The sequence below is a fragment of the Melitaea cinxia genome, chromosome 1 (assembly GCF_905220565.1).
Source record: "Melitaea cinxia chromosome 1, ilMelCinx1.1, whole genome shotgun sequence".
In the NCBI taxonomy this organism is placed as follows: domain Eukaryota; kingdom Metazoa; phylum Arthropoda; class Insecta; order Lepidoptera; family Nymphalidae; genus Melitaea; species Melitaea cinxia.
In genome coordinates, this window is record NC_059394.1 from 6,275,051 (window position 1) to 6,296,701 (window position 21,651).

Below are 21,651 nucleotides of genomic sequence, written 5' to 3' on the forward strand. Positions count from 1 at the left end.
GGATTCAGCATCGCTAACAGCTTGCTCTAAGTATGTATGTCGTTTTCACAATTATCATCTGTAGGGACCAGTTTAAAATCTGATGCAAGTTTTATCTTTATATAACGTTAAGGAGCTTAGCAAGTATTCTATAAACATTGTATTGAACTCGTAACGAAATGATTTTGTACACATATATTTTGTGAGTGATACCGCGCACGAGGCAAAGCTAGTTGTTTATATAACAAGTATCTGACACATTTAAATTTCATAGTACAGCTCGAAGAAATCGTATCTTATCAATGAGTAATTGAAAACACACGTGATACTCAGATTAAGTTGTCCCCCACATTAGCATGATAATTTTGTGGTTAAGAATTCGTTAATAAATGAAAAATATTCTGTTTCCAATATAATAATACAAACTTGTTATAATAACTGCATATGACATGAATAAAAAACTAAATGTCGAAATGTGAAATATAAACAAAATACTGTCAACATTATTTACATTTTATAAAATTAAACAATTTAAATTTGAGACCATCAAATGTACAACCTCGACGTGATTGCCTCAAATTCGCTTTACAATTGTAAAACTGTGCCACAGGATGACATCTATTTTTATTTGTCACATTTATTTAACGAGCAAAACTATTTCTTTGGGTACGACGATAAGTCAATACGAGTCTAATCAGTGATAAGAAAGTTTAGATAAGAGTCAAAGTATACAGGTTGTTGTGAGGACTAAGCTCTAAATAAATACATTAAAGATAATTCTTCAGGGGCATTATTATAACAATAATTCATATCTAACAGTCATTCACTTCTCATTCAAGTGTAATATACGTACGGGAACACTCGCTAGTCCAAAAAAAAATTAATAGTGAAATCATGTATTACTTACGTCACGTTTTATCATACCATTTTAATATCAAAGCCGTATTTTCGTGATAAGAAATTTCAATTTTTATCGACGTTATCAAGGCGTATTAAATCGAAGCAGCCTGTATGCTTCGGATTCGCGTTAAACGGACTGCGGTGCCCATCCGTTGATGTACAGATATGATTACCAATGTCGACTTAGTCAAGCTACAATATACATGAAAAAAATATTGCAAATGTGTATAACATCATTTAAAAAATACATAAGCAGGAGTGAAGTGAAGGTTTTAGTTTCGGATATTCGACTAGGCCGGAGTGAGCGATAACATAATATGAGAAAACAACGCTAATGGGTGAGTACTCACTCGATACTGATTCCCTTGCATCGATAAAATCATCACATAGTCGATAAAACATAATAACTTTACAATATTAACTTTGACGTAGATTGATTTCATAGTATTTTTTTTTGTAAATTGTATCAACTGTTAAAACTATAAAGCGATTTATCTTATCTCATTTTATTTTACACACGCTTAAAACGCATTTTAAATCTATTTATAATTGCTTTTTGCTAACGAACAGATTTTAATTATGTTAAAGAATGATAAATATGTAGCTGTATTATTTAATGTATTTTGGTACTGCCAAAACCTTTTAACTTTATTGATACCTATTTTATAACTTATACTGGCATTTGCTTTGTAGATATTCTCAAAAAATATATTAAAATGATAATGAATTCAATGTGAGTCATATCAAAAGGATGTACAATAAGAACAAAACAGAGTAATATTCTGTTCAGATATAAACAGAATAATTAAATGCTTTTAAGTGTTATGATTAAGAGGTATAAGAACACTATACAATTAAAATAAATTACTTCTATTCATGTTAATTTAAATGATGTTACATTATTGTAAACGTTTTAACTAAAAGAATTATCAATTTAAGTTTTAAAATTTACGGTTGCAGACCTGCATATAGTATCGCTGTGGTTATGGCTGCTGCCAGCGATGGTATCATCCGCGATCAGTCCTGAGTTCCAGGAGGAGCAAGATGACTCTTGCACGACGTACGTTCACGATAGTCTTCTGCATTTAGACTGTTCAGACAGAGGTCTCACAGACCTGCCTGAAGGACTTGACACTGATGTAAGAAACAATTTCACTAATATAGATTTATTAAAAATAATAAACTTTATTATACAGAACATAATAAAGTTCAACAATACATAAGACTAACTAGGGATGAGTTTAAGATAAACAATAAGACGGCCTTATTGGTAAGCAGCGATCTCCTCCAGAAAACTTTTAGTAGCACAGGATATATCAAACTAAATGTAACATTTTGCCCTAAAATGACAACAAATTACGATGAACCTTGGAGTATTAGTAGCTGGAGATCTAGCAAACGCTTCGGCCTGTAATATCCCACTACTGGGCATAGGCCTCTTTCCCCATGTAGGAGAAGGATCAGAGCTTAATTCACCACGCTGCTCCAATGCCGGTTGGCGGATATATTCCCTACTATGAGTGGAGACCTAGAATAACGCATAATCTATTATTACCTCGCAATTACATTGATATTGGAAATTGAAGAGTAAAACTATTATCTACAGTAAGTAGAACTTAAGCAAAGCAACTCCATATTAAGAAATATATTTTATATTAAGAATTGTGCTGTGTGGCTACGGCACTAAAGAATTTAGCCACCCCCTCTCTTCCCGTGGGTGTCGTAAGAGGCAACTAAGGGATAACAAGGTTCCACAACCACCTGAAGCCGACCGATGGCGGGATAACCATCCAACTGATGGCTTTGAAATACACAGGCCGATGATAGGCAGCAGCGTCTTCGGTGCGACAAAGCCAGCCCTGCGGTCACCAACCCGCCTGCCCAGCGTGGTGACTATGGGCAAAACACATGAGTTCACGTTATTTTTGGCGTATACTCGTGGAGGCCTATGTCCAGCAGTGGACTGTATAGGCTGTAATGATGATGATGATTAAGAATAAACGTGTACATAGCAGTACAATCAAGAGCTGCACCGTCAGTTTGTGGCGACTGAGATTGGTGCTGGAAAAACCGTTATTCTCACATACAATTATATGTGTATTTATGATAAGAAATTAAGTTATCCATTATACATATATTGAGTAATCTTGGTCTAAATTGGAACCAAAAATAATGCTGTTTTTACAATCATTCGGTTGTTGACGTTATAAATTTTGTTTTTGGAGTTTTATAGCAAAACGCTAAAAAAGAGACCCCTATTTTCTTCTATATTTCTCTCGGGTGATCAAAAATTTTTTGTATGTCCGTTTATCCATTTGTTGTACCAGCTTAGTTTAAAGTTTATCAATCTAAAATAAAATTTTACATTTTAAATTCTGTGAAAAACAACGTATGTTTGACGGAAATAGAATTAAAATTATGGTGAGTTATTTTTAAGAGAAAAACTTAAAAAATACTGCTAAAACTAAAGTGAGTCATATCACATGAAAAAATATCTTGTATGGATATCTAATATAAATACTAAAAACCGTTTACGTCAGATATGTGTGAATGTCGTCCTCCCGCCTTTTTAGTCTAAAACTGGAAAAAATACTCTATACAGATTAAAAGGTAACCTATAAGCCGCTGCTCCGCTCCACCTTCGATTCAGTACGTCAATATTCACGATAATTTTAGTACAATATCTTGTACGCAACAACGTTATTGCCATTGTTGCACACATACATACATATGTAAATGATGAAGTAAAACGTATTAACAATATATCGAGTACTGGACATATACATATACATCTATTACACTTTGCAACTCTATATAGAAAAGTAATAGTTTAAATGGGAACTTATACTTTACCATTGTTTTGTAAATTATAAAAAAGTAATAATAACAATTATTGCTTGCGACTAAATAAATCTTTAAAATTTCCAGATTAATTTGACTTATTTTATTTATTAGGCCAGTTTATTGCAATTACTTGTAGATTGAATGACGTCAATAAAGTATTTTTATCACATCATTATAAATGTAAGGAATTGTCATAAAAGTCAAAAGCTGACGGCGTGAAACGAAAAAAGCAATAGGTATATTGCCCGAGCTACTTTTAAGAGGTATTTACAACAATTATAATTTTTATATTTCTATCTTTTCAGGCTCAAGTTTTGCTACTGGCGAATAACAATTTTGCAACGTTTCCGCCCCAACTCGCGAAATTTTCAAGGGTTGAAGTAGTTGATATGTCTGGAAACCGCCTAACAAGTTCTTTACCAGCATATTTTCAAGATTGGAATCAACTAACAATTCTCAATCTATCAAATAATAACTACGATTCGTGGTTAAATAGCGAATACACTTTTAATTTTATAAAACTGGATCTTTCCAAAAATAAGATTAATCACATTGATGAAGAAGCTTTCTTAAGAATGCCACGATTGTATTTGCTTGAATTGTCAGAAAATCGTTTATATGATCTCCCACCAAGAATATTTCAAAAAGCGATTAGTTTAGAAGTTCTAATATTGTCTCGGAACTACTTTTCGGAGGTGCCACGTTTCGAATCTTCGTCTTTAAAAAATTTGCGTTTGAGTAATTGTCAAATAACAAGCTTTGATGTAAATTCGTTAACAGGTATGCCGTCTTTGCTGGAAATTGACTTATCTATAAATCAGATCGAATCAATTCCTGATAATTTAGCTTCGAGTTCTTTGCAAGAATTAGATTTGAGCTACAACGAAATTGACAAACTTACAGATTCAACATTTGTTATGTTACCGCATTTAGCTGTATTAAATTTGAGAGGAAATGGATTCAGGGATGTATGGTCGACCTCACATTTCGCCTCGAACCAATTTCTGAGAGAAGTTCACGTAAAAGGAAATCGGTGGTCCTGTGAGGGATTCAGCGTAAACCTACTTCTTACATATGAGTATCTTACAAAAGAACCCGCGAAAGTGTATGATAAAGCTTCATTAATTTGTTACTCTCCCGCTAATGTCACCCAAATGAGTTGGCAACAAGCCTATATACGAACATGGCACGCTAATGAAGGGTCGATGTCTTCATATACATTTTTGGCTGTAGTTTTTGGAATGATTATTGGTATTGTAATAACTTCATTTGTTTGTAGACTGTTAATGTCAAAGAATAAGCCAAATCCACCACGACCTACTCCTGTAACGACTGTTCTCAATGGCAACGCAATACAACCAAGACCTGCATCTGTGGTCTTGAGAGTACCCTTAAGGGAAGATTTACCTCCTACTTATGATGAAGCTCTTTTATTACCAACACTAAACTCTTCTTTCCACTCTTTACCGGATTTCGTCGATGAATCTAATAACCGTGAAAGAGAAAATCGGAGATCGAGATCTATTGGTGACCTAACTGAAACTAGACCAAGATTGGGTGACAGACGGTCAGTACGAACAGTTGAAGTTCGCTTGAATTAATTTTTGGCATAAAAATAATTCATGGTGTAGTCCTCCTATACAAGATGACAAATGTGTTGTACCTAAGTGATTTACGTTAAGTTATTGTAAAATATAAATATATTATTAATTTAAAATATGTTTTAACTGATAAATTTTAATATTTATATAACGTTAATAAATAGTTTTTAGTAAAATGGTCGGTATTTTGGTTATTAAGTTTAAATTCACTTCCTATTTTTATAGAGCCTTGTAGCGCCATCTAGCCGATAATGGAGAACCAACATTGTGAAAGGTAGACAAGACGTGATGTAGTTACTATAATTATTTATAGATGGCGGATTACGCTAAAAATAGTGACATGCAAATAATTACAATATAGTTCCGAACATTTTTGTACGAGTATGTAGTAAGTGCCGGTTGTTATGTCTCGGGTAGTAGTGGCGGACAGATTACAATTTATGTTTGAAATTAAGACCTTGTAGCAGGCCCCCGAATGAGGAAGACATAGTTTCGTCCAATTTAACCCTTCGTAAACAGAACTTTCAGAATGTTTTATTGATATTGGGATCCTTGGAGTAGATAACGAATTAAGTAAAAATTCGGGATCACTTGGAGAGCGAATCCAGTGGCTACAAATATAGACGTACCCAGGGTATGGATTTGCCCCATGCTGCCTCGAAGCTAATAAATAATTGATATTTTAGATTTTAATAAGGAAATTTCAGTTTGATTTTTCTAAAATCTCAGCAATCTATTATTGTAATAGTCTAATTAGTGAAACTGAATGAAAACTTGGTGTAAATGAAAATACTTTAATTTTCGACTACCTTTTGAGTTTTACATTTATTTGTTTTACCCCAACTTTACAAAATTCTGGGTACGCCCATGGTGGCATGCAAAAAAGCTAAGAATTCTGAGCAAGGTGGGGCCCATACTTTAGTGTGGGTTACTATTACGAAAATTTAGGTAAGGGAGCTCCCCTATAACAACTCCAACAATTTGACTCCATTCAACGCCGGGTGGTTCGCATTGTCGACGACCCAAAACTTATATATGGTGTAGAAACTTTTTTAAGTGTGAGAAGAGACGTTATCTCGTATATATACGTTTTTACTGACTTTGTAATGCGAAGTGTTTTTAAGAACTGTTCGATATGGAACTACCGTCACGTTTTTACAATCATGGGACCGCGCTTATCGCCACAGGACTACTTAACATCCACACCGACTGTATCTTGTCGCTCATTTTTTTCGCGTATGTACAAACTTTTGAATAGCCTCGTGAGGTTTTGCATTAGACATATTTTCCTTAAAAGCCAGCGACTCCCTTGCGTCTCTTCTAAGTTTGGAGATATCCATAAACGACAGTAAACATTTACCATCAGACGGTATCGGCCGCTCGTTAATCCCCTTATTATAACAAAAATAGGTCGTTCAACTTGTCTTGGCTCAAATATATTTGGTTCAGACATGAGCTATACAAAATTTCAAAATTCAAATTCGCATTCGCGAATGTTGCGGACAATTATTCTCATTTGCATTCGCGAATGTGATAAATCCAACATTCGTTACATCACTAGTCTGTAGTACCTAAAATTAGAATTATTTTACAATACAGCTTTAAACACAAACCCTTGTAAGCAGATACCACACCTCACAATACAGATTCATATTACTTATCATTATCTTTGATAACACGTCACGATAATTCGGTTCATACAAAGTTATCTAACGGTTGAAGACACACGTACAAAACTATCGTGTTTTCGTATGTGTTAGGAAGTATAATGTTTGTTAATTTTAATACACTGTTAATTGAATACTTTAAGAAGTGTGATTGAAATAATATCTCGTTAAAAATGTATGTAAAATTGAAAAGTATATCAATTCTAAGTTAGATAACAAGTGTTATTCTTTACGTGTTACAGTACAGAAATTAAATTGAAGAACTTCAAATATTGTCACAAGATAAAATTAAGGTAAGTTTTTATAGATTTAATTATAGTTTAATAATCAGGAAATATCGTTTTAAATTCTGCAGTGAGCACGTTAATTGTGCTTTCAGATTATTTCTTACGAAACATGACAAATAATTTAAAAAAGTTTGTAAGAAACTAACCACTGTTTTTTTGTATCTAGAGGACCAGTAACGTAGAGCCATTTATTAGATCCATGCTATTTTATTAGGTCTTACTAGCGGCCCGCCCCGGCTTCGCACGTGTGCAATGCTGATACTAAATATACTACAGAATGTCTTTATTTATAGTATGAAGCTAGCTTACAGGATGGTTATTAACATAATAACAACATTCAAATATGCGTCGTTAGATTACACGTTGTTACAGAATGCGTTGAAGAAATAAAGGTTCACTGCTCGTTCCCGTAGGTGATAGCGTGATAATTTGTAGCCTATATGTTGAACCGACTTCTTAATAATATTTGTGCCAATTTTAAGTAAATCCATGCAGTACTTTGTGACTATATTCCGGATATACATACAGACAAACAGACAAACAGACAAAAATTCTAAAAACTATATTTTTGGGTTCGGTATCGATTGTAGATCACACCCTAAGTAGGTATTCTTTTAAAAAAATATTCAATGTACAGTTTTGACTTTCCTACCATTTTATTATATGTATAGATAATAATTTAGGATAAAAACAAATGAAATTATTAATACTATTTTATTATGATGCAACTAAATTTAAAAAAAGAACATGAAACTACATTTAAAATAAATACTATTACAGAAAAATGTTCAAATGATTTAAAATCGATAAAGTTATCTGTGTAATGACTCATCAGTTATTCGTTACTCATTACAGAAAAGAATTTGTTGTCAATGGACAATAGGCGCACAGATCTCCCGTTCGCAGTTTTAACAACAGGTACGAGTTAGATCGACCTAAATTTAAGTGCTCCAGCAACCTTATCACGCTGATAACAAAAGATAAAATTGTTGTATGTGTACAATATTATAACTGTTGATATTTATTTTATGAAACTAGATTCACGTACCAAAAGGTCGGATACCTTTTTGGGTAAAGCTGAACGTGAGACTGATATTTAAGCGATGGTACTGACGAAATCAGCGCAGGTGTTCGAATATGATTCACTTTCCTGATACGTGTATGATGTAGAATTGTAGATTTACTGTTTGAGGTCAACTATGGTTTTTTTACACGCTGAATAGTCTATACTACAATTTACTTCTGTGTCAGGTGTCTCAAATGCGCAACCGCAAATATCTGTATAGTCTATAGCATAGAGAAACATTTGTAGACTCTATACCTACAAATGTTTGCCGTAACTGGAAATTGAACCTATGATAGTCAATGTAACAGCCTAAGCTGATACCACCAGCGCGTCGACAAACTGAGAAGTGGTGTTTTTAGATTAATTTCCATAAAAACCTTATTTCTAAAACTAAAAGTTAATTCTAATGTTCGAACGATCTACATAAGATTGCCGGTGTAGGCTGGATGAGGATTGCGGAAAACCGGGATATCTGGCGCGAACTCGGGGAGGCCTATGTCCAGCAGTGGACTGCAATAGGCTGAATTGGCTAACTAACTGATATGTAATTACATCCCTAGTTTAGTAGACTTTTCTACTCTTATTAGGATTTAAGAAAATCCAATCGGATTAAGTCGACAGATAACTGAGTAGTTAAAAATATTTGCTGCGTTCAAGTTGTTCACCTTATACCTAACACCTTTATTTTTCAAAATATTATAAAATTTACGACGTTTATAATAAAACACATAATGAAATATGAGGCGTCATTTCTAAGAATTAAAATATGCAGTAGCCCGATTATAAATTTTTTCGTCTTCCTTAGAAGGACCGGACCAGGCATGCCTGATCAGGACTAGATAAGGCATGTAAAGCAGATGATTGGTCTGGACCTGATCAGGATGAGATGAGATTTCCTGATCAGGTCCAGATCAGGAAATCTCATCTCATCCTGATCAGGCCCGGCCCGGTCCTTTTAAAAAACACGAATGTATATTCTTGAAAAAATTGTTTAACAAAAAAAAAGCGAATTGATATTATAAATATGTTACTTAACAAAATTATTATGATATTTATTTCCGTTTATTTTTTCCAATGTATTATTTATTTATGTTTTTACTTTAAATATTAACTATTTTTATTTATTTTTGTGCTATTAATTAATTATTATAATTAATTAAATTTTATTTATTAACTTCTAATAATTAACTATTAATAAATATTCCCTATTACTTACGACTGCTCCACTGTGTAGAAATGGACACCCTGCTAGACTGTCCTGATAACTGTATGTATACTAAGTGCGCTTAAAAACATTAATAGCGCGATTCAGGCTAAGTTCGAGTAATTTCTTTCAGACTATCCTGATCTGGACCGGACCGGGTCCTGATCCAGTATGCCTTACCATACTTGATTATATTTTACATCAGACTATCCTGATCTGGACCGTCCCGGGTCCTGATCCAGTATGCCTTACCATAGTTGATTATATTTTACATCAGGCTATCCTGATCTGGACCGGACCGGGTCCTGACCCAGTATGCCTTACCATACTTGATTATATTTTACATCATGCTGTCCTTGTCTAGACCAGACCTGGTCCTGATAGAGCTTGCTGGATCTGGCATGCCTCATTCTATCCTGATCCGGTCCAGATACATGATCTGGTTGAGCCTGACAGTTTTTCTAGTCGGGAGGTAGGATTATTTACCATCCGTAATTAAAATAAATAAAAATGTCTTTAAAACTTGAACTTGAAACTTAGTTAAACTTAGAAACTTTTTGAAAATGGTAAAAAGTGAAAAAAAATATAGTAGGATGAAACCCATTGTAAGAGAAAGAGAATACAACGAAAATGAATTGAATGAAAATCTACTATAAATTTTTTTCACTTTTTACCGTTACCACACTAATTACTATTTTTTTTTTTTTGATTTCAAAAGCTAAAAGCACTGGTCTATAAAAAAATTATTTGACCGTAAAACGAGATTTTTATATGCAATTTAGCATAAATTGACAAATAAAAATAGGCTGGATATTTTTGAAAATATGCAAATATTTTTTTGTTGTTTTTCAGGTAGTTATGATAAAAAGTTATGATTTTGTCACGGATTTGGGGTTTGCTCCTGCTCTGCATGATAACCGAAGCTGAAATTTTTGATTTCGGCGACCATACAAGTGAAGCATGCTATGTATGCTCTTGCAGCTCCGATGTAACAAACGTAGATTGCTCTCGCAGAGGTTTAACTAGTCTCCCCAATGGAATCGATTCAAAGGTAAAAATATGACAGCATGAAACAGCTTGATCTTGTTTGCACATATCTTTTTCATAAAAGAACTTGAAATTTTTTTCAATACAAATATGTGATAGCTGTATCTAAAGAGATAAGATAAAATGAATTATTAGTATGTAAGAGAATATAAATAACAAAACACAGTAGTTGAAGTTACATTTTTACACTTTTGTTTTAAATATATTTGTATTAACACATAAAAGTAAACTGTATTATGGTTAATATAATGAAACTAAAAACTGTGACATATAAAAATAAACATAAACAATTTCGTTTCTAATTATTTTGTTATGACTAAATTTTATTCTTGTGTTATTTCAGGTTATGAAACTTAACATTTCAAACAATGAAATTTCATCGTTTCCAAGTAATCTAAGTCGTCTTTATAATTTAGTATCTTTGGATCTAAGTGGAAACCATTTAAGTGATCTACCCATAGATGCTTTGCAAAATCTGACAGCATTGGAAATGTTAAATTTATCAAAAAATTCTTTCGAATCATGGCTTAGTTTAAATCCAAATGAAGTACTTAAACCAGCAAGTAGTTTAAAAATTTTGGATTTGTCACAAAATAAATTAAAAACTTTGGCAAATCTTGGAAATCTAGAACTACTTATTAGCACATCATTAGAAACGTTGATCTTGGAGAACTGTGAAATAAATTCAATACATGGAAGATCACCTCTCAGCGGACTTACTGATATAAAATCTTTGAAATTAAATAACAATCCCTTGTTGCGAATTCAAAATTTAATCTCACCAACTCTTAAGAGTCTTTACGTAAGCAATTGTCAATTGAGTTACATAAGTCACAACGAGTTTGCTTTCTTACCATCGTTGGTGTATTTAAAAATTTCGCATAACTACCGTTTACAGTTGGCTTCCACAACTGATACTATATATTCTGACTCTTTGAGATTTTTGGATATTTCATATTGTAATGTATTTAGACCTAACCTATCAGGATTTCCTAACTTAAGAAAGGCTATAATCAAAAACAATATGATAAGATTCTTAAAAAGCAACGAATTTATCAATAATAGTAAGTTAGAATATTTAGATATAGCATACAATAATATAGGTACACTTAAAGGTGACACATTTCGAGGTTTGGGTATGCTTAGATATTTGGACTTATCTTGGAATGAGATTGCAGATATCCCAGAAGAAACTTTTCAAGAGATGAAATCGTTAACACAAGTTAAACTAGCTAGAAATTATCTAAATAAAGTTGGACACTTTAAATCTACGTCATTATCAATACTCGACATGAGCGCTTGTGAAATAAGCATCATAGGAAAAGATTCCTTAGAAGGTCTACCTTCACTAGTAGATATAAACTTATCACGTAATGTTTTATCATATATTCCAGATAGCATATCATCGAATACATTAAAATATTTAAATTTGAATTTTAACAGGATCAGTTCCATTAACAACTTTACTTTTTTCATGCTGCCTCGACTTGTTGGACTGAGTGTGATTGGGAATAGATTTACTAACATTTGGAGCAGAACTTATTTTAATTCAAATCCTTACTTAGATAGACTAGATTTAGGAGATAACATGTGGAGATGTGATTGCTCTGACGATAATATGTATGACTTTTATGAATTTGTAACCTTAGAACCAAATAAAAAAGAAGAATCATATAATTTAATATGTAGTAGTCCAATAAATTTAATTGGTCAAAGTTGGTTAGAAGCATGTTATCTTACGTGGAATCCTAGTGAAAAAGTTCATAGTGTTGATAGTTTAATATGGTTCATAATTGTTATGATCGTTGGGTTATCATTCTGTCTCGTAATAGTTCATCTCATAAAGAAATCAATGAACCGTCGTCTGGCAGTAATTCAAGCAGAAAGAGAAAGACAAGCTGAGGAAGCTAGAGACAGACTTAGGCAATTGAGAATGCGAGCTGAACAAGAGGCCTTGGCTAATACACCTGACCCGAGAGATTTGATCGCCCCACCGTCTTATGATGAAGCTCTCTCCATGCCAAAGTTAAACAGTTCTTGTCTTTCATTGAATGAAACTGGGACGGGAAAAACAAAACGAAGAAGAGGTAGAAGAAAAACTAAGTCAAGTGGAGATTTATTAGAAGAGACTGAGAGAAATGGAGATGCACGTGTTTTTGATGATTTACAACTTGACGAAACACCAAATGATAACAACAAACAAAGACGACGTCGCAATCGTAGATATGGTAGCCATGATATAGCTGAACTTGACCAAAGTCCTGGAGCAAGACGTAGAAGGATGTCAGAATATGATCGATTGAACGGCACTGTAACCGTAGAAGTGGAAGCCGAAGTAGAGAGACAACTTTTGCCACGAAATCTGCGACATTCTGATGAAGATCAACCCAGAGAAAGCAACCTATAAAATTTTAATTTTTTTAAATTAATAGTTACATTATTTATGAATTAGTGATTGCATTTGTGGAATTATAAATTATAGTATTTGTACATAAATAAAACTTATTATAATAAAAGCTGTAGTTATTATACTAATTAAGATGTCGGAATGAGGCAGATCTCTCTCGCTCATCCTCTCTGAGTATTCGGTCTACTGTGGGCTTCAGTGGGCAAGGCTGACACAAGCAAACGTAATTTATGATATCACCGAGTTCTTATAGTACAGGAATCATTTAACAGAAAGGTAAGGCAGTATTTTTATTTTATGTTTATAGCATTGTTTAAAATTAATTTTGTATGCACACTGTCTTTTTAAATTGTAAATATTTACTGTAATGCAGGAAATAAAAGGCTTTTTTATTTTTTATTTATTTTATTTTAAGGCAGCACGGAACGCGCGATAGTTATTAGTTAACGGGGTGGAGACTAACTTCTTATCATTCGATGGATTCACCGTGCGGGTGCCGAGTTACTCAGAGCAGTGCTCAGGACTTGCGACCCAGGTGTAGGTTTAAGGCGGTCCCCTTTGAGATGCGCATCAACGCTCACCTTCACTGCTCGAGTTGACCGCCCTGCCAATTAATTCGTTTGCACAAATTAATTATTGAAAGAGTCTAGGTTAAGCTACTAGCAGGATACAACAAGTGCACCGTGCCAACCAGAGCCAAAACTGCCCCCTACCTCAATACTCAAACGTCAACTTCAAATCAATCACTACTGACATCTGCCACGATCTGTATCGAACATACCCAAGCACACTGCTTGACCTTTCCGACAATCAACGTTAGATGGCGTTATTGAAAGTAATCAATCTATTTTTTTAATAACTATCCGCATTGATTCTCCGACAAATATAATTATATTTTATATTCGTTTTTTTTTTTATATAAAATTACCAAACTGTATGCTATCTATTCTAGTTAATAACAAATGCCCTTCAAATCGAATGTGCATGTTATACAAATTATTATTTATAGATGACTAATACACACATGACTAAAACACCTTTAAAACTATGCAATAGAGTAATAACTTCATTTTTAGATTCAGTTTTTGTTTTTCTTTTATCTTAATTACATTCAAATGAAAGACTAAAAGTTTAATTTATTGATCAAAATCATATTTATAATAAAAAAAATAGTTCACCTGGCGAACCTAGTACCACTGAATTATTATTTTCTTTGTAAACATATATCATTTTTTTTTTAAATATCTTTTACACAAACTTTGTCTTGAAAACAACAAATACAACAAAAAAATATCCAATTTGTTGCATTCTGTCGAAAGTTTCTAGCACACATTTTTATTTATATGGATAAATGTTACCTAATTTTTATTAATATGTCTCCGAAAGGAGCGGACCCGCTTGATGAAATCTACTCTCCGACCTACGCTGCCCCAAATACTATGTGGCTCCGAGCAGTTCCAATTGGAACTCCAAAACCGATTCGATTCGCTGGAAACTACTAGCGACGTGGACGAGATAACCGACAACGTGGTGAAGACGGTGTGTACACTGGGTCGCAGGCACTTTCCAACAACAAAGCCAACGAAGCAGTCCAAACTTTCTCCCGAAGCCTTGGATCTGATGCGGCAGAGGCGCGAGTTGCCGGCTGCTTCGCCAGAACAGAGGGCTCTTTCCAAGAGGGTACGGAAAATTATTCGCCGAGACCTCCGCTGCTCAAATACGAGAGAGGTTGCTACTCTGATTGAGCAGAATAGGGGGTCCAAAGTTTTCCAAAGACCATTGGGGAGAAGCCTTCTTGCGAAGCTTAAAACAGCAGATGGCAGAACCGTCTGCTCTCGTCCTCAGGTCCGAGAAGAGGTTGAGAATTTTTATGGACAGTTGTACTCGTCGAGCGCACGCAAGCCTGCGACTTGGGACACCGAAGATCCACGGGCACCATTGTTGCGACATTATTCGGAGTGTATCCCGGACTTCGAAGAGGATGAGATTGGTGCAGCGCTCGGGCAGCTTAAAAACGGGAGGGCCCCGGGGGATGACGGAGTTACCACTGAACTCCTTAAAGCCGCAGGGCGACCTGTCCTGAAAGCCTTGGCAAGACTATTTAACGCCCTCAACCACCGAGGTACCACGCCGGAGGCGTGGTCCAGGAGTGTGGTGGTGCTGTTCTTTAAGAGAGGCGATAAGTCTCTGTTAAAGAATTACAGACCGATCTCACTTCTGAGCCACGTCTATAAGCTGTTTTCGAGGGTTGTTACGAATCGTCTCGCCAGAAGACTCGACGAATTCCAACCACCAGAGCAGGCTGGGTTTCGAAATGGCTACAGCACCGTGGACCACATCCATACTGTTCGGCAGATTATCCAAAAGACGGAAGAATATAATCAACCGCTGTGTATGGCATTTGTCGACTACGAGAAAGCCTTCGACTTTGTTGAGACCTGGGCTGTCCTGGACTCTCTGCAGAGATGTCATATCGACTGGCGATATATCGAGGTACTAAAATCTATGTACGACGCGGCGACGATGACCGTTCATGTCAATGACCAAAGAACAAGACCTATTTCCCTCCGGCGCGGGGTAAGACAGGGGGATGTAATATCACCGAAACTGTTTACCACTGCGCTAGAGGATGTTTTTAAGACCTTGGATTGGGGGGAATGGGGCATCAACGTCAACGGTGAATTCATCTCTCACCTTCGTTTCGCCGACGATATTGTCATCTTTGCGGAGACGCTGGATGAGTTAGGCCAAATGCTGGCTGGCCTAAACGAGTCCTCCCGACGTGTCGGTCTCTGTATGAACTTGGATAAGGCGAAAGTTATGTTTAACAACCAAGTCATACCGATACCGGTATCGGTCGATGGTACCCTTCTCGAAGTTGTTCAGGATTATATTTACCTAGGCCATACTATCCAACTAGGCCGCAACAACTTCGAGAAGGAGGCCGATAGGAGGATTCGGTTGGGCTGGGCGGCGTTTGGCAGACTCCGTCGAGTCTTCACTTCGAAGATTCCGCAATGCTTGAAGACAAAAGTTTTCGAGCAATGCGTCCTGCCTGTGTTAACATACGGAGCCGAGACGTGGACACTGACCAAGGGACTGGTCCACAAGTTTAAAGTCGCTCAACGTGCAATGGAACGGGCTATGCTTGGGGTCTCTCTCAAAGACAGGATTAGAAATGAGACTATCCGCGAGAGAACGAAAGTAACCGACATAGCCCACAGAATTAGCAAGTTGAAGTGGCAGTGGGCTGGTCATCTGTGTCGCAGGACCGATGGCCGTTGGAGTAGACGGGTCCTAGAGTGGAGACAGCGTCTTGGCAAACGCAGTGTGGGACGTCCTCCGGCCCGTTGGACCGACGATCTACGTAAGATGGCAATGAGGATTGCGGAAGACCGGGATGTGTGGCGCGAACTTGGGGAGGCCTATGTCCAGCAGTGGACTGCGATAGGCTGAAGTGATGATGAAATGCTACCCATCATAACAGTAAATTGCATTATTTTACAGAAATTATCTATACGCATATAAAGTTAACTGTTCAATTAGGATGTCTAAAAAACAATAATAATAACCTTATGTAATTGACAATCTTATATCATTGATATATTAAAAAATAATAATAAACTTTTATTTGATTTTAAAACAAAATCTCTGGAAAGCTCTAAGTTGTCAGGAAATGACTTCTGCTATATTTTAACCGTTATTTTTGGGAGTAATAACATTAATATTAATTAAATTAGCTATAATTTTAAATGCAATCCTGAAAACTACTTAGAAAGAATTCTGACATATATTTTTTTTTGTAAATTTGGTATCACAAAGAAGAATAAACTTTGTTCGAAATCTTAGATTGATTTTAGTTTTTACCTTTGACGATCCTCAGACGCCGATGATTCGCACGCTGTCTGCACTTTTTTACGTCGAGCAAGAAAGGAGACAGATATCGCAACGCTGAAATTTTTATCATTCCATTGTTAAGCTACAGCAAAGCTTTTGGATCAAGATATATAAATAATATAATAATATTATAGGTATAGCTCGGGCATCAGATATTTACTATAGAGATATATATACTTTTTCTGTACAGCTTATATAATTATAATGAACAAAGTCTCGTACTTTATTTATTAAGTTATATTCATAACGTCTTTTTAATGATATTTTATACATACTATATACCTGTTTTAATGCTCAACTGCAATTTATTTATCTTCTACTTGCATGCCTGTTACTTTTGACATGTTTCGAACTTGATTTAGCAACAATACGTTTTTCATAGTGCATTTTCATTAGTGCAATTGGTTTGTTAACAAAATAAAATTGCATATTTTTATAGATTTAAATATTAATTAAATCTCAGGTTAGTTGAAATTACATGAAAGTGGTAATATACTTGTATATGTACATTTTTATTGACTTATTTTTATGAAGGAATGACTGAGAAATACGCTAATAAAAGATAATATAGTATTAAATTCGTCTTAGTGTTTTGTGTTAGTATTATATGTGTTTCATTATTGATTTAAAGATATTTTATATTTTCTATAGATTTTTCCAAATTAACATTATTTTCACAATAAACGTTTATTATATATATTATTTACATTACTGTAAAACTTAAAAAATCTACTAAAAATGAAATTAAATACGTATTATATGTACTCGTGTGCTATATCTTAATTTATATATCTTATTTTATGCTATTTAATGAAGTTGGTGGCATTTGTAATTACGCTTAATTATTGTTTAGGAATTGACGGGAGAAGAAGAAACACAAAACATTTCATTCAAACAAGACTTTATATAGTTTGAAATAAAACACATGAATTATAAATCTCTTTACATTGAAATAGTTTATTGTTCTATATTTTGATTTATAATATTGAAAAAGTACCATTTTAAATATATATATATATGTCGATAAATTAATGAAAAATGAATTCCAAGTCAGCAAAAGCAGAGTGATACAGCAATTAAAACATCTCTTAATTACAATATAAAATAATTTCAAATAAAACTAACTAAACAAATATACAATGAAATAATTATGTTCCTGCATATATTTAACCTTAATAGCATGGTTACTTAAAATAAATGGTATCACAATCTTAAATAACTAATAATTTAATAAAATTACTCATAAGGAACTTATGCATAGAACGAGAGTGTATCTCTTTAAGGGAGGATTTTATAATATGTTGGACAACAGCCATTTAAAAACATTCGTTGTTCTACATTTCTTCTCACGTGCAGCATCGGAGCGATAAAGGTAAGTACACAACCATTGACAACTCAAGAATTGTACCCAAAGTAACCAAAGACCTAGTAAAGAATACAATACATGATTGTACAATTTGTGTTACATAAACAGATTGCTATGAAACGATTTGTGTAACCATTTTTAAACTATAATGAACATGGCAACATTTTTAAACGTATAAAAATATTTTTACTTATCGCACAAAATGCTCTCATAAATATATTTATACGACTAACAAATATAAAGGCACTGTCGACTACAAACACACTTTGGCAGTACTTATAACAGTCAAAACGCCAGACCCTCATAAATAAGAGTTCCCTCACTTACGCCCACAAAATAATCACAGTTTTTGCCAATAGTGAAATGTTTGCTAATTGACACAGATATACACAAATTGTTCTTATCCTGTTCAATGGTCCTAAGTTTTCAAGTAGTTGATTTTGGTGCATTTCCGTCGGTTGATGGCGTTATAATTATATCACCAGCATTTGACCTACTCCGAGTAACTAGCACTGGCGTTTTTGGCTTAGGGATTTCTGTCATTTTTATACGAACTCTTCCCATATCGGGAGAGTACACGGGCACATATTCACGTGACGGTGACAAGTAGTCAGTATCAACTGAAGGATCTCCATTTATGAGAGGCTGAGACACACCGGAATCTCGATTACGATCTGGCGTAGGGTTATCGTCATCATTTATTGGAACAAATATATCTTCACTGGACAGTGAGTTAGTATCCTTCCTAGAATTCGCCCCTGGATCCGATTCAAAAGACGTTTCTTGTTTTGGCACTCTAGGATCATGAGCTAAATTATTGTCGATCGAACTGCTCTTGTTTTGATTCGTATCACGAGGACTATCTGTTCTAAGATTTTCATTGTCTTTGTGTTTTATGCCATTGGCAACTTCACCATTTTCACACTTTTTTTGATGTGTCTCGTGTGTTGGTACAAGTTCATATTTTCCATTAACTTTTCTTTCCACAGGATTTTCTGTTGTGGCTGGTTTCCCTAATAAAGATTTATTCATATCTACCATTTCTTTAGAGGCTTTTTCTACATCTCTCTTTTGCTGCCTTAAAATTCGGCGGTCTCTACGCTTTCTCATTTGACCTTTAGTTATTGCAAATCCAATTAACCCAACAAGTAAGACAATTATTAATGCAATACAAACATAGGTTCCCGTTTTATGTGGCACTACATTTTGATCGTTAGCTGGTACTTGGCCGAGAACCTCTGATGCTTGAGTTACGCGGATTTGTTCAGAAACAGTTGTATCTCTTGTAACTTCCGGAGTAACTGATTTTTCTGTCACTATATCTTTTTTAATGTGCCAATCTGGACCACCTTGATAAATTGTTGGTGGTTGTGGCATTGGAAATTCTGCATCACTAGAATTATCATCATCAGTAAATATTCTTTCAACTGGATCAGGGCTTAATTCATTAAGTATGACAGTAGTCTTTTCAACAATTATTTCAGTAGTTTCTTCATAATCGGGTATGAAGTAACCAGACCCTTCACCGGATCCTTGTATAGGATCTTCAGTAGTATGAACGTTAACTGCCGGTAAAATTTCGTCACTGGCCAGTAAGTTACCGAACCTTTTTTGTTCTTGGATAGGCTCTATAATATCACTCATTGTGGTGCTTTCAGCATCTCCCGAACCGTCAATTTCATTTATAGGAGATGACGAAGTAATACGACCAACTTTCATAAACTGCAAGCTATCATCATCATCTGCTACATCCGCATCATGTATAATTTTACCATCATCAAGATCACTACTAGCTACTAAAGGCATAGATTTAAGGGCTGTAGTCTCTTCACCAACTCGCACAGCATCATATGGCTGGTCGCCCATCATCATATCCATGAAATCCAGTTTAGTAACTTTACAAATATCCTTTATTTTTAATTCTAGCCAGGAACGACCCTTCAAATGAACTGGCGTCTGACATAATACATTATCAATGTATACGTTTGCGGCTAACAAACGGTTGCGAGCAATAATGTTTGCACAAGAACAGTCTAAAGGATTTCCGCTTAATTCCAGATGTTCTAGGCTAGGTAAATGAGCTAAGTCCGACGGCACATCTTTCAAAAGATTACCCGTTAAATCCAAGGAACTAACACTTGTGGGCAGCAACGTCAGTGAGAGTTTTTGTATTCTATTATGAGCTAAATTTAGATGAACTAATTTTTTTGCGTTATGCAAAAATTTGTTAAGCTCAGTGAGTCCATTAGTAGACAGATCAAGTGTTACCACCTCGGTCAATCGATCCAACTCGTGGGTAATTTTTGTTATATTATTATGTGAGAGATCAAGAATGTTAATATTATGGTGTTTTTGTCGGAGAGAATATTTATAAAGCTCTGCGAGGTTGCTACAGGTGACTCGATGGAGACCATCTCGCGTTGTGCTGCAAACACACCCGTCAGGGCAGACACCCGCCAATATAGGTGCTAGGAGCAGGGACGCCGCAAGAAGATGGACGTAATTAGGCAGCCACGCCATCTTGTTCATTGAGAATTGACCTGAAATTGCAAAAAATACTGATTTAGTACAGATTTATCAATCCCTTTCAACCCAATAGAGTTGTTTACTATTATACTATCGTATTTTTCCACAATGCTATTAAACTTCGTACGTTATACACCATATTGATGATGATGATTTTATAGAGATATGACAATATATCTATTTGTGTAATTTATTGTACTTAAGTTTAGACACGATAATTTGCTATGCACACGTTCATGTATCCAAAAGTTATACATACTATGTTACAAGTGGCACACATATGTAGCTTTTCATCCTGAATTATATTACAAAAGAAATATTTATTTTTACATACTTGATTGTAACCAAAAGATAAAATAATTAATTGCGACTAAAATGTCTAAAACCCTTTAAATTATACAAATATTAGAAACAAGCAGGGATCAAACACGACCACTAACCACTACTACCACTAAAGTATTGTGCCGAGCATCATCAATATAAATGACAAGATTACATACATATTTACAAAAAATGTGTGTGACAATCCCAAGTTTTTCACACTAAATAACAGCTGGCATGAAATCACACGACACGTAGGAGTACAATTTGAAATCAGTATCTATTTGTAGCGTAATAACATCCTCGGTGCACTTGGCCGGCGCTCGACCAGAAGTAGTTCAATGTTAGAGACAGGAAGAGGATTGTTAACCGTTTGTGCAAATGTCGTCACATCGTCTTCGCGGGGGTATGCATTTGGGCGACTCGGGAAAATATTGCGCAACAGAGCGCACCAACGTTTTTGCAATAACACTGTAAGCATGCCTGTATGTATTGCACAAGTTACGACTGAATGAAGTGTTTACCAACTTATTTCGTTT

General features: G+C 34.9%; 3 protein-coding genes across 3 annotated transcripts; 2 read left to right on the forward strand and 1 right to left on the reverse strand.

Annotated features, from left to right (window-relative positions):
• The first annotated feature begins 1,213 nt into the window (after positions 1-1,213).
• Positions 1,214-5,440, forward strand: LOC123658336 (leucine-rich repeat-containing G-protein coupled receptor 5-like). Its single transcript, XM_045593803.1, has 3 exons — positions 1,214-1,217; positions 1,840-2,018; positions 4,029-5,440. Exons 1-3 carry the CDS (start codon positions 1,214-1,216, stop codon positions 5,322-5,324), a joined length of 1,479 nt encoding a protein of 492 aa, XP_045449759.1. The 3' UTR covers positions 5,325-5,440.
• Positions 5,441-10,458: 5,018 nt separating this feature from the next.
• On the forward strand, positions 10,459-13,002 carry LOC123658445 (leucine-rich repeat-containing G-protein coupled receptor 4-like). Its single transcript, XM_045593894.1, has 3 exons — positions 10,459-10,599; positions 10,939-12,215; positions 12,312-13,002. Exons 1-3 carry the CDS (start codon positions 10,459-10,461, stop codon positions 13,000-13,002), a joined length of 2,109 nt encoding a protein of 702 aa, XP_045449850.1.
• Positions 13,003-17,783: 4,781 nt separating this feature from the next.
• LOC123655873 (protein windpipe) lies at positions 17,784-21,339 on the reverse strand. The gene is made up of 2 exons (XM_045591623.1): positions 21,292-21,339; positions 17,784-20,805 (listed from the first exon to the last, which is right to left on the reverse strand). The coding sequence occupies exon 2, from the start codon at positions 20,792-20,794 to the stop codon at positions 18,692-18,694; it is 2,103 nt and encodes a 700-aa protein (XP_045447579.1). The 5' UTR covers positions 20,795-20,805; positions 21,292-21,339; the 3' UTR covers positions 17,784-18,691.
• Positions 21,340-21,651: the final 312 nt, after the last annotated feature.